The 14,968-nt window shown below is 42.3% G+C and overlaps 1 protein-coding gene across 6 annotated transcripts in view; it reads right to left on the minus strand.

Moving 5' to 3' along the window:
- LOC118368620 (protocadherin-7-like) overlaps positions 1-14,968 on the minus strand; it is a 230,006-nt gene that overhangs the window by 118,102 nt on the left and 96,936 nt on the right. For 4 of the 6 annotated variants that reach the window (XM_035752882.2, XM_052495731.1, XM_035752886.2 and 1 more), the window contains one exon: positions 11,086-11,308. In XM_035752882.2, the coding sequence (XP_035608775.1) occupies positions 11,086-11,308 (223 nt within the window). The remainder of the gene's footprint in view (positions 1-11,085; positions 11,309-14,968) is intronic. The other 2 variants (XM_035752884.2, XM_052495732.1) reach the window with 1 other exon arrangement.

Consider the following 14,968-nt stretch of genomic DNA (forward strand, 5'->3'; position numbering starts at 1 on the left):
ATATACCTCTCCTTAACCTTTTTGGGATAGGGGGCAGCATTTTAACTTTTGGATGAATAGCGTGCCCAGAGTGAACTGCCTCCTACTCTGTCCAAAATGCTAATATATGCATATCATTATTAGTATCAGATAGAAAACACTCTGAAGTTTGTAAAACTGTTTGAATGATGTCTGTGAGTATAACAGAACTCATATGGCAGGTGAAAACCTGAGTAAAATCCAACCAGGAAGTGGGATATCTGACATTTGTAATTTTTCAAAGCTTGGCTTACCAAATATACAGTGTCTATAGAGTCAAGTTGCACTTCCTACGGCTTCCACTAGATGTCAACCGTCTTTAGAAACTGGTTTGATGATTCTACTATAAAGGAGGGGCTCATGAGACCTGTTTGAGTAAGTGGTCTGGCAGAGAGCCTTGGTCTCATGACGCGTGCTCCCGACAGAGTTACCTCTCGTTCCAGTGCTTTTTTTCAGACATAGGAATTCTCCATTTGGAACATTATTGATGTTGTATGTTAAAAACATCCTAAAGATTGATTCCATACATCTTTTGACTTGTTTCTACGACCTGTAACGGAACTTTTCCGGTTTTTGTCTGGACGAAGTGCTTGCGCCTCATGAAGATGAATTAGTGGGCTGAACACGCTAACAACAAGTGGCTATTTGGATGATGGACATTATGGAACTTTAATGGAACAAATTAGTTTATTGTCGAACTGGGATTCCTGGGAGTGCCTTCTGATGAAGATCATCAAAGGTAAGTGAATATTTATGGTGTTATTTCTATCTTTTTGAAATCTGACACAGCGGTTGCATTAAGGAGAAGTCTATATTTAATTCTGTGAATAATACTTGTATCTTTTATCAATGTTTATTATGAGTATTTCTGCAAAATCACGGGATGTTTTGAATCAAAACATTACTACACGTAAGGCGCCAATGTAAACTGAGATTTTTGGATATAAATATGCACATTATCGAACAAAACATACATGTATTGTGTAACATGATGTCCTATGAGTGTCATCTGATGAAGATCATCAAAGGTTAGTGATTAATTTGATCTGTATTCCAGCTTTTTGTGACTCCTAACTTTGGTTGGAAAATGGCTGTGTTTTTTTTATTTGACTATGACCTAACATAATCATATGTTGTGCTTTTTCTATGTAAAGCATTTTTCAAACACGATGTGTAGATTAACAAGATGTTTATCTTTCATTTGCTGTATTGGACTTGTTAATGTGTGAAAGTAACATATTTCTGAAATATATTTTTGAATTTCGCATGCTTTCTTTCAGCGGAATGTTGTCGAGGGGTTCTGCTAGCGGAACACCTGCGATAGAAAGGTTAATGCAACCGCTGTGTCAGATTTTTAAAAGATTACGGAAAAAGCAAACCATGCAATAATGTGAGACGGCGCTCAGAAAATAAATACAATTATCCGCCATGTTGGAGTCAACAGAAATCAAAAAATCACAATATAAATATTCCCTTACCTTTGACAATCTTCCTCAGAATGCACTCACAGGAATCCTAGTTCCACAATAAATGCTTGATTTGTTCAATAATGTCCATTATTTATGTCCAAGTAGTTACTTTTGTTAACGCGTTTAGTACACAAATCCAAACGCTCGTGCAGGTCATGAAAAAGTTATATTACAGGTCAAAAAAACTTGTCAAACTAAGAATAGAATCAATCTTTAGGATGTTGTTGGAACGCAGGTCACTATCATGTGAAATGTGCGTGACCAGGACCTGGCTCTCTGCCAGACCACTGACTCAAAGCGCTCCCATCCAGCTCCACAATACAAGCCTCATTCAAGTTTCTAAAGACGGTTGACATCTAGTGGAAGCCCTGGGAAGTGCAACCTGGTCCATATCCCACTGTGTGTTCAATAGAGACTGGGTTGAAAATCGACCAACTTCAGATTTCCCACTTCCTGGTTGGATATTATTTATTTTCAGGTTTTTGTCTGCCATGTGAGTTCTGTTATATTCACAGACATCATTCAAACAGTTTTAGAAACTTCAGAGTGTTTTCTATCCGATACTAATAATAATATGCATATATTAGCATCTGGAACTGAGGAGCGGGCAGTTTACTCTGGGCACCTGTCATCCAAGCTACTCAATACTGCCCATGCAGCCATAAGAAGTTCACGACTGTTCCACAGGTGCATGTTCATTAATTGTTTATGGTTCATTGAACAGGCATTGGAAGCAGTGTTGAAACCCTTTACAATGAAGATCTGTGAAGTTATTTGGATTTTTATGAATTATCTTTGAAAGACAGGGTCCTGAAATAGGGACGTTTCATTTTCTGGTGCACCCTACAGTATAGCCTATAAAATATTGTGTGCCTTTTTGAGCTGTCATTGTGACTCTTTAGACAGTCACACATTTGATAGGCCTATGCACAATTCACTACATTGGAATCTATGTCACAGGTATGAAATGTGTTAACAATTCCAGGTCATGAGGGAACATTCTATATTCTCCTGTCCTTAAGTATAGACTATTTTCCTATCCAGTCCCAATCCCACTTAAACCCAAAATCCTGACTCTTGTCTCGCATGAACATTCCCAACTTTATTCTGTAACCCATAGGATGCAATATCAAAGCAGGTCTCACGCCCATGCATGTCAAAATACCACTATACATTTCCCCCCGCTTCTCTGCACTTTATTGTACTTGCTGCCCATATGAGAGCTTCAGTAGAGAATTTTTCTGATCAACAAACAGTATGAGAGTAGATATGGATATTTACATTTTTTTTAACTTGGTCCCCGTTAAGATACCTTGATATTGGAGGAGGTAGGTAGCCTAGTGTTTAGAGCGTTGGGCCAGTAACATAAAGGTTGTTGGATCGCATCCCCTAGACAAGTTCAAAATCTGTCCTCTGCCCCTGAACAAGGCAGTTAACCCACTGTTCAGGCAGTCATTCCAAGAACATGTTCTTAACTTGCTTGCAAAGTTAAATAAAGGATACACATATTTAGACTATTTCCACTCTTCATCTCCCAGTGAGCTGATCTGCGATCTGTATAATAATCAAATAGATTTTGCCAAATATAGAAATATTCTGTCATTCGTTGAAGGAGGTTATCTTGCAAGCTTGGTCATTTGATTTTATTTGATTGTCATTACAAATTATGTGTGATTCGACAAGGATATATTTGGGGTGTGCTCTGTGCATCCTGAATGTGTTCTGTGTCTGCTGAAATGCGCTGAATTAATTGAGGAACATGTTAACGCTCTGACTTTATGGATGGACTGTTTCGCAATTCACAACAACATTATTGGCGATCAAAGATAGTTACTCTTTTCTAAATATTGGTTTCAATTTCTCTTAATTCTTTACATAGTGGCGCAGCCAAAGTGGCCCAGCACCGCTCTTATTTGGGGAAAACTATGGCATAGAGATCTTGGTTTAAAACGCTTTAAATGGGCAATTCCAATTTGTGCACTGATTCCTGGGATAAATATGTGAGAACTTGGTAGATTTTGGGGAAACTATGAATCCCTACCATTCATTAGAGCAATGCACACATACTGGCTCCCTGATACACATACGCACGCACGCATGCACACACACATACTCAGGGTTAAGAAGGCATAACTGATTAAGATGTACCTGTTGGCAGACATTCCACTGTTTCTGGGGCTGGTTTAACATTTCTGATGAATACAGCAGCATTGATTTGAACTATTCCCATGCCTCCTACAGTGTGTGTACACATGGAAGATATGACCTTGTAGAGGTCGATGGGGGAAAAAATGTGAGTGTAAAACACAGATTGATGGTGTGATTTTCCACTAAACTGCTCTGAAAGGGAGGAGGAGAGTCAACACACACACACACGTGTGTACATCACACAAAATTGCATACACTGACACGTGCTGACGCATCCACATCCAATTAATCCAATCACACGATAAATCCAAATCAGCCAATAGCCCTTCCCGTATCCAACACAAGATAGGTGTGTGTTTTCAATGTGTGTGTGTGTGTGTCTTCCGCCTTTACCCAAACACACTTTCCATCCTCATATCCTCACAAGTCGGGGAAATAAGACAGGCGACTGCACCAGTGCTGCTGAGCTCTTGAAATATGAATGGCTTTAATTAAATGGGCTCTCTTTGCCATCTGGCCGTCGGATTGTAACTGAGTTTTTTCTACAATGCGCCACACACTCGCTAATAACCAGCCTAAGCAGCAGTCTGATGGGCACAACAGAGAGAGAAGAAGAAACAACACCAACAATATCATAATCGACTGTGATACTCTGAAGGAATGGGAAAGAGAGAGGAGGGAGAGAGGGAGAGAAGTAGATAGCGAGAAAGAAAGAAAGAAAGCGAGACAGACAGACAGACAGACAGACAGACAGACAGACAGACAGACAGACAGACAGACAGACAGACAGACAGACGTGCACTCCTTGGGGTCCCGAGTTCCGAGTTTGGGAAATGCTGCCCTAGAGAGTGTACCTGACTTTTCAGTGCAATGTTACGATGTAGCACTTGTATCTCCCGTTGCATTGAGCAGGGTTCCAGGCACTTAATGATGGTGTTTATGAATATCACCCAGAGTTCCCTCTCAACATCAAGCAGGAAAGAAAGTAAAGAGAGTGAAAAGGAGAGAGAGGAGGAGTGAAGAGAGGATGTCTGACTGATGCGGGCAAAACAAGAGACACCACGCTACGCATGATGACGCTAGCAGCACCCTGGTTAGTCTTTCCACCACTTCTCATTGTTCATCTCTCTCTTTTTCCCTCTCTCTGGAAGCACACATGCTTTTCTTACCTCTAAATAACAAACAATATTTCGCTCATACCCAACCCCTCCCCTCTCTCTCATACTCTCGCTCTGTCTCTCTCTCTCTAGGTTATAAAGGCTAACATTACACAAAGATTCACAGGAAATGGCTTATGTAGTCACAGGAGGATATCTATGACCTCTTGAACACAAACACAAGTCAATGTCTAATCAATGTCATAAAACATATCCTACAAACTGTGGATAGTGTGTTCTCCCTCTTATGTAACACTTTGCACATTACAGTTGAAAGGACAATGCGGAAACGTGTATTTTCGCGATGTGCTGGCTGACGATTTATATTGAGAAATGAAACATTCACAGGTCTCACGGTGCTTGGGATCAATAAGAGCAATATACATGTTCTGCCTTTCCTGATCTGCCAAAACCCTACCCCACCCACACTACTTCTGGGACGTGCCCTAGCCATCCATAACTGTCTAATGGAGTGTTTGACTTCCGACACTCCGCTTTTATGAATATCTATTGAGCAACGGGTAAACTGATGAATAACTAAACACACAGCCGTAGCATCAAGTTATTAGGATGCTTAGCTGTACAGTGTTGGAATGTGCTGAACATGGAACTCTGTAGTGTAGTTTCTATGTGGGGAGATGGAAATGGGGTGAGAAGTAGAGAGAATGGTAGAGAGAGGGAGAGAGAGAAAGAATGAGGGAGAAAGAGACAGGGGACTGCAGTGGTGGTGGACTGCGCCTTGTGCCTCCACATTGATTGCGGGATCATCAATTGACAACAGAGGAGGCTGGTGGGAGGAGCTATAGGAGGACAGGCGGATTGTAATGGGTGGAATGGAATAGACAAACACATTAAACATAAGGAAACCACGATTGACTCCGTTACAATTATTCCATTCCAGCCATTACAATGAGCCTGTCCACCTACAGCTCCTCCAACCAGCCTCCTCTGATTGACAACGACCAATTGGAAGTGTCAGGATTTCCCACGTGGCTCCTGGAGCCTTGGAACAAGCTCTCCTGCTTCTCCAAACAGAACTACAACAGTCCGGCTCCCAAGGATGCCACTCAACCTCGAAGTGGGCGGAATAGACATGGGAATAACAGACTATAGCAGAGAGAGGTGTGACGATGACCTCGAAGACTCAACCGTGTGACATTTCAAAATGACTAAGTCCATGCAGGCTCGGAGGGAGTTGGGGAGTAGGGCGTTTTATGGATAGCATAATTCAATGTGAAGGGTAACCTCACTTTCTCACTTTCCTATACTTTCTGATCTACACTCTCTCAGCACTTGACAGCAATATCCTTTCTGGATACATTTCAACCCCCTTTCTCCACAAAGATAGAGTAACCAGAATGAGGTAGTCATGGTGCATTGTGTAGCCTTTCTCCTTCCCTCCTCCCTGACCTTAATCCCAACACTCTGGTCAGACGGCGGGGGTGTGAGGACACACACAGCAGGGCAACACAAAGACCCCGTGCATCTCCCAATGTCACGACACATCTCTCATGCAACCCTAACGACACAATTATTTCAACAGCCTAACGATGCCCAAGTGCCGAGGCTACACGGCACTGCGCCCATCTGTTAACTTTTGTTCCCCCTTTTTTGTCATAGAAACTCCCCATTTTAATGGACAGTGTGTTAGCATCAAGTTAATGTAGCACTGGGGTGTCTGTGTGTGCTTCAACTGCTGCATGAGGGTAGTAGTATAATGGCATAACCTCCCTTTGGAAGGGATATAGTGATTCAGCCCTCTTCAACTGGATCCTGGACTTCCTGACGGGCCATCCCCCAGGAGGTAAGGGTAGGTAACAACACATCCACCACACTAATTCTCAACATGGGGGCCCCTCAGGGGTGCGTGCTCAGACCCCTCCTGTACTCCCTCCTGTACTTCACTGCACGGCCAAGCATGACTCCAACACCATCATTAAGTTTGCCGATGACACAACAGTGGTAGGCCTGATCACCGACAATGATGAGACAGCCTATAGGGAGGAGGTCAGAGACCTGACCCTGTGGTGCAGGGACAACAACCTCACCCTCAACGTGATTAAGACAAAGGAGATGATTGTGGACTACAGGAAAAGGAGGACCGAGCACGCCCCCACATCATCGACGGGGCTGTAGTGGAGCAGGTTGAGAGCTTCAAGTTCCTTGGCATCCACATCACCAACAAACTAACATGGTCCAAGCACACCAAGACCATCGGGAAGAGGGCAAGACAAAACCTATTCCCCCTCGGGAGATTGAAAAGATTTGGCATGGGTCCTCAGATCCTCAAAAGGTTTTACAGCTGCACCATCGAGAGCATCCTGACGGGTTACATCACTGCCTGGTATGGCAACTGCTCGGCCTCCGACTGCAAGGCACTACAGAGGGTAATGAGCACGGCCCAGTACATCACTGGGGCCAAGCTTCCTACCATCCAGGACCTCTATACCAGGCGGTGTCAGAGGAAGGCCCTAAAAATGGTCAAAGACTCCAGCCACCCTAGTCATAGACTGTTCTCTCTGCTACCGCACGGCAAGTGGCACCAGAGGCTTCTACACCGCTTCTACCCCCAATCCATAAGATTCCTGAACACCTAATCAAATGGATACACAGACTATTTGCATTATCCACCCCCCCCCCTTCTACGCTGCTGCTACTCTCTGTTATTATCTATGCATAGTCACTTTAATAACTCTTCCTACATGTATGTATTACCTCAATTACCTCAACACCGTTGCCCCCGCAATTGTTATTAACTGCTGCTCTTTAATTATTTGTTATTCTTTCCTCTTACATTTTAACTTCTTCAACCTATGGGGGCGCTATGTCATTATTGGATAAAAAGACGTGCCCGTTTTAAACGCAATATTTTGTCACGAAAAGATGCTCAACTATGCATGGAATTGACAGCCTTGGAAAGACAAAACTCTGACGTTTCCAAAACTGCAAGGATATTATCTGTGAGTGCCCCAGAACTAATGCTACAGGCGAAACCAAGATGAAGTTTCATACAGGAAATGCCCCAGATTCTGAAGGCGCTGTGTTCCAATGTCTCCTTATATGGCTGTCAATGCGCCAGGAATGAGCCTGCCCTTTGTGTCGTTTCTCCAAGGTGTCTGCAGCATTGTGACGTGTTTGTAGGCATATCATTGGAAGATTGACCATAAGAGACTACATTTACCTGGTGTCCCGCCCGGTGTCCTGTGTCGAAATTATTGCGTAATCTGTAGGTCCATGCGCGTTCCATTTCTTCAGAAGAGAAAGTCAACTGCCACGAAGGATTTTATGGTCGATAGATATGTGAAAAACACCTTGAGGATTGATTCTAAACATCGGTTTGCCATGTTTCTGTCGATATTATGGAGTTAATTTGGAAAAAAGTTTGCGTTTTAATGACTTAATTTTAGTTTTTTTTTTACCCAAACGTGATGAAGAATGATGAAGAAAACGGACCGATTTGTCAACACAAATAATATTTTTTGTAAAAACGGAACATTTGCTATCTAACTGAGAGTCTCCTAATTGAAAACATCTGAAGTTCTTCAAAGGTAAATTATTTTATTTGAATCCTTTTCTGGTTTTTGTGAAAATGTTGCCTGCTGAATGCTAATGCTAAATGCTATGCTAAATGCTACGCTAGCAATCAATACTGTTACACAAATTCTTGTTTTGCAATGGTTGAGAAGCATATTTTGAAAATCTGAGATGACAGTGTTGTTAACAAAAGGCTAAGCTTGAGAGCAAATAGATTAATTTCATTTCATTTGCGATTTTCATGAATAGTTAACGTTGCGTTATGGTAATGAGCTTGAGGCTGTAGTCACGATACCGGATCCGGGATGGCTGTATTTTATTAAAACTGCATTGTTTCTTAAGGGCTTATAAGTAAGCATTTCACTGTAAGGTCTACACATGTATTCGGCACATGTGACAAATACAATTTGATTTGATTTGATCAGTCTCTTCCCTTCATTCAACTTCTTCCAAACCAGAAATCTTTCTCTGTCAGTAGGAATGGGAGGTTAGAACTCAAATAATCAGATTGCAGAATTTTAAGTGGAAGCAGCAAAGATACTGCAACAAAGTGTAAGCTTTCTGTCAAATGGCATGTGTCGCACTAGTAAACAATTCATTCTAGCAATTGAGAAAAGGTTTATATTCAAGGTATAGATGAAGTTGGTGGTGTGGAGAGGTGAAAAGGGTAGTTGAGAAACAGGCACGAACACACTCAAGAAGACAACGGCAATAAGGACACACACACACACCACATAAACACAGAACAAATCAACTGATCCTCCTTAAGATTGTGTGAACCAGCATGGCAAATGTTCTTATTCCATACAAAGTTATTCTTCAACCTTGCCGTATTTGACCTTTTTTCCCCCCAGAAAGAGCGATAGAAAGGCCGCAGCCTCCACTTTCATGTCAATATTTTTTACGGTGTTTTTTTCTCTTTCTGTATTTTACCTCAGTGGTTTGATTGGTAGGCAGATTCCCGTTTTTTATCTAATCTGCTTGTCTCATATTGATTCCTTCATTGCAATTACTTTAAGCGAAGACCAAATTGAAACAAGCCTTTAATTTAGGCTAATTTGGCCCGTAATGGGCAGCCATTGTTCTCAATGGGAGGTCTTAAATACCCTGAGGGCAGACCCCAGCCCACACTGAGTAGGCCTGAGCAATCTGACATCCAAAGTGCTTTTAATCTGATTTAAGTAGCTTCAATGTTCTCAGCAAATCGCAAAGTTGAAAAGATAATTTAGACACTCTTGAGTTCAACATTTTATCTGCATGTCTGCCTTTCTGGATCTGTCTGTCTGTTGGTATCTCTGTCTGCCGGGTTCATTTCACAGCCAGAGAGATTCACAACCTGTAGGTCAAATGACTGTTTCGTATTGGCGTTCTAGAAATGTTAGATAATGAATTATGAAAACCAAGTTAATGTGTGATGCACACAATGAAGTCCAGATGGACTCCATCATTTGGACTGCATATATGCCCTTGCAGTCACAAATCACAAGGTTTGACTTGCCTGCAGATAAACTGTGGGGCACAATGCCTTGAAACATTGCACAAGAAAATCACAGCGGACTTATGCAATTTGAATATTCTCATCCTCAGCCACTCGTAAAACCGCCCATGCTCAGGCTTACGGTCTTAAGACGGTCACAGCTTGATAGATCTAAACCAGACTATTAGTGGGTCCATTACCCTAACCCCTAAAACCTTGCTGGTTATACCAATACCACACAATACATCAGCTTGCACCACTGATACAGCAACGGCTATATAAAAAATAACCGCTGCTTGTCTTGCAAAACCAGAGTTGTGGTTTTTGATGCCAGCACAGGTTACATAACACTGAGTACATGTGAACACTGTACGTCTCTTTGGAAAAAAGTGTCTACTCAATGACCATAGCACCAGAGTCTGAAGTGGAACTTAGCCTAGCACGAGTTCATACAATACAATCATTTCTCCATCTTAACCCCTTAGGCGATCATCCATCCTGTTACAATCTTCAGTGTGCAAACCACTGATTATGGCCAAATAAACCACCGTCGGGCAGTGATCCAACATGTATCCTTGAATAGCTGTATTGCAGTTAGCTTGTTCTAGAATCAAACTCAATGCCTCAGATGGATACAATGGGAAGTGAGTGTTTGGCATTCACAAAGTTAAGTTAATCGGAGCAAAAACCAAATAAAGATCATGTAGAAAATCAATCATGCCGGGTAGATATTGTAAATCCAAATTAAATTCAACAGGCAATTGAATAGGGATGCGGTCCAAATTGCATACCGTAGCTCAAAGGAAGAGGAACTTCCAAGGCCTTGATCTAATAGGGAAAATGAATAAGGCTAATACATCTACTAAAACTGCTCTGATCAAATTAACAGAGGTCTTTCAAAACGAGACGAGGAGAGCACATCAAAAGCTAAAGCAAAACACATTCAATAACTTGCCTGTGAGATGGTTCAGACTATATTCACCTGATGAATGCATGCATGGTCTCAAATTAAATTCTGATTAAATTCAGCCTGCACGATCTGAGGTATTCATATCCAGAGGACACATCCAACGCCCCCTAACAATCCACACCTCACCTTCCTGCTTCAAAATCAACCACACACCCATAAAGCACACAGCCACCTGCTTGCTCTACACAAGCTACACCTACAAAATAAAACATCTGCATGTCTCTACCTTGGTGTTCACCTATATACTCTATGTGGAATATGCGTGTCAATGTGTCTTGCACTTTATATCTGCTCTTTAGTGTTTGCCCCTACCATTTTCCATATGCTCTGCCTCACCGACACTGCCATCCGGCGTGGTCCTCTCGTAGCTGTCCTCGGGCAGGGGCAGCGCACCCAGCCTTGGGCCCCCCGAAGAGCCCTTGCTGCTGGGCGTCTCCGACTCCTCCAGCCCGCTGTCGTAGCAGCTCTGCAGCGATCCCTGCTGGTGGGGGTCTTGGGGCTGGCTCACCACCGAGAAGGTCACTCGGCGGAACGGCTACAAGAGAGAACGAGACGGCGTGGGGGTCACTAGCTGGACTAAAAGAGGGAGGAACGTCCGGTGGAAGGGGGATTTGTGGGACAGGGGACAGGGGTTAAGTTTAAAGAGTTTAGGGGTTACAGTTTGAGTATAAATAAGGCAATCCCAGGGGATATGTGCCTTCAGAAAATAGGTACAGTGCCTTCAGAAAATATTCATACCCCTTGACTTAATCCATATTTTCATTACAGCCTGAATTAAATTGGATAAAATGTACTACCCCATAATGTAAAAACTTATTTTTTGCCCTTTTTGCAAATTTAAAGTGAAATACTGAAACATCTATATAATTTATATAAGAATTCACACCCCTGAGTGACCTTTGGCAGGGATTACACCTGGATGGTACAATATTTTCTAAGTTGGTTGTTGCTCATTGCTTGACAGCCATTTTCAAGTACTGCCATAGATTCTTAATCCGATTTAACTGTTACTAGGCCACTCAGGAATATTAAATGCCGTCTTGATAAGTAACTCCAGTGCATATTTGGCCTTGTGTCTTAGGTTATTGTCCTGCTGAAAGGTTCATTTTTCTCCCTGTGTCTGGTGGAAAGCAGACTGAACCAGGTTATCCTCTATTCTCTATTCCGTTTCTTTTTAATCCTGAAAACTCCCCAGTCCTTAACAATTTCAAGCATACCCATAACATGATGCAGTCACCACTATGCTTAAAAATATGGAGAGTGAAAAAAAAGAAGGAAGGGAAGTGCTGACAGAAGGTGCGCTTTGGTAAAAGGGGTAAATTGGTCATCAAAAAGAAAGGAGCACCACACTTAATATACTAATTTAAATGTCTTTATTTGTATGCCAAGTTCAATGGAAACAATACGAATGTTAAGAATGGGATAAGAATGTTGCCAGCCAGTATGGCAATGGAACATTTAGAACAAAAGACTGGGTTGCGTCCATAGATACAGAACAAAAAGTCTCTGGCAACCGAACCGATATTGAATGAATGACCAGCTGGCTTGGGTAGCAACCCTAGATTTGTATTGGGACTATATCTTGTGGAAGGATGAAATGGTATGAATAAATTCATCAAAATAACATTGTTATTGAAAATGTGTCAGTCATTATTTGAATATGTTGGTAACCGGTTATAAAAGTGATAATGCCCTCGAAGCCGATGTTTGGAGGATATATTGGCACGGTTTGCCGGTCCTCAACTTCTTCTCGGTCATAACAGCACCCGTGCTAATATATCCTCCAAACACAGGCTTCTCTGGCGTTATCACTTATGCAACTACATCCTCAGTTTTCTGCTATCACAGCCATTAAACTCTGTTACTGTTTTAAAGTCACCATTGGTCTCATGGTGAAATCCCTGAGCAGTTTCCTTCCTCTCCGGCAAGGAAGGAGGGATGCCTGTGTCTTTGTAGTGAATTGGGGTATTGATCCAACAGCCAAAGTTGCTCCATGCCTGAAGGGATATTCTATGTCTGACTTTTTTTTTTACCCATCTACTAATAGGTGCTTCTTTGTGAAAATCTCCCTGGCCTTTTTGGTAGAATCTGTGTTTGAAATTCACTGCTCGATTGAGGAACCGTACATATCATTGTACGTGTGGGGTACAGGGATGTCATGTTTAATACTATTAGTCCACACAACCTATGTGACTTGTTAATAAGCAAACGTTTACTCCTATAAGAATATTTCGAAGATACATACACAACGCAGAGACAGTGGACTAAAAGTCAATAGAGTACTAACTAACGATCAATGGAAACAGTATTTTTTTTCTGTAATAGGGGATTAATGCAGAGACATGGGAGGAATTTGTCTATATATTGAGCATGAAATGGGATACTTGTTATTTGGCAATTGGCCCAGTTTTATTGCAAGGAATTCTAATTGGTCAACGACAGGATTGGGCGGGGTTATAAAACTACACGCTGTCGCTTTGTTATGTGGAGAGAGAACTGAGAGAGAATCACTGATGACAGGGAAGGAACGACCATCGACCATCTACCTCTCAGCATAACATCTATGATTTATCGTCTTCGAATAAATCTATTTTCCTCCCCCTGATTTGCTTTGGGGTCCGTGTTAATAAAAAATAACATCAACTGCTAACACTCCTGAACTTATTTAGGCTTGCCATAACAAAGGGGTTGAATACTTATTGACTCAAGGCATTTCAGCTCTACATTTTTTATTCATTTGTAAAAAAATGTCCACTTTGACATTATGGCGTATAGTATGTGGGCCAGTGACGCAAAACAAAATGTTGTGAATACCTTCTGAAGGCACTGTGTACTATACAACAGGGGAGAGAGGGTAGGGGGGTATCTTAATAAGGGGCATTACTTAGGGAGTTGATAGACATTGGTGCACTGCAAGTCCAAGCAGCGGTGTCAATTTCTCTGACAAGAGCAGTTTGGTACAAAGCAAACTGCTGCAAACTCCAGTAATTTGCTAGCAAAAGGGTCTGGTAGCCAAATGCTATGACACTCTCGATGTCATAAGCCTAAAGCCTGTTCACACACAAACAACATGTCGGTGTGGCTAACACAGAGGAATGCATAGTATGCCTATTCAATAACATCCTTTTATAAAGAAAGACATCGCCCAAAAACCCTTATAAAAGACCTGTGTATGGAGTATATAGGGATGCTTTCACTCAGAGCATCTGAAAACCCACAGGGAGTGAGTATGGCAGCTAGCTCGCTGATTCTGTGATAAATACAGCTAAGGAGGAGTGAAGGACGCTGTAGCCTCTTTCACTTTGTTTACTTCCCATACTGAAAGAGGACAGGGTGAGTAAACAGCCTCCCTGTGGGAGGTGTGAGCTAACACTAGAGAAAAGGCATGTAAGGAAGGACACACACACAAATGTGTATTTGACACATAGAACAAGGCTGAGTAAGACAGTGGTAGTTGCAGCAGACACATTATCGAGTGCTGTCTGTGAACTAAGCAGTGAGTGAACAGGTCATTAACGCTGAGGCCTTTCTCTCCACACGGCAGGATCAACAAAGAAAAGCTCTGGAGGAACAACTGATGAGGCAGCAGGACAGGGTGTACCAGAAATCACTGTCCAGCACAGTAGGTGTACCTCGCTTTCTCGGTTGTGTGCGTGTGCGTATGTGTGTGTGCGCGAGTGTGTATGTGTGTGTCATGAGAGAGAGAACAACAGAGGGAGGCAACAAATTATCAGCTAGTTTGGTCATTATCAAAACGAATGGCATAACAAATGGCTAATGTGATTCATTAAGAGGATACACAGTCACATCTCCACTCTAGCTGGGCATCTCCCCTATCAGCTCTTGGCCCTCTTCCCCTCCTCTGCTCCTTCCTCTCCCCCTGTCCTCCATCGTTTCTTACGGCAATCATAAGAATATTAGACCAGGGCAGGCCTCAATTTATCCATCCCTGCTCTTTCCATTTTCCCTTGACAGACTGCCATCCGTTTTCACAGATCATTATTATCAATTGCAACATTGAGGTACACCATGGTTCCTAACCCTGGAATTTGTCACCGTTGCGGACAAATATCATTCCGGCAACTCCATCAAAATGCAGTAACTCCTCGTTATGTACAAGTGGTGGTCACCACATGAATGACATCCCCTTTGTTATTATGTAATCGAGAGACAATTATTGTTTCAAGCGCCTCTG

This window comes from Oncorhynchus keta, chromosome 35 (assembly GCF_023373465.1).
Source record: "Oncorhynchus keta strain PuntledgeMale-10-30-2019 chromosome 35, Oket_V2, whole genome shotgun sequence".
Classification (NCBI taxonomy): Eukaryota; Metazoa; Chordata; class Actinopteri; order Salmoniformes; family Salmonidae; genus Oncorhynchus; species Oncorhynchus keta.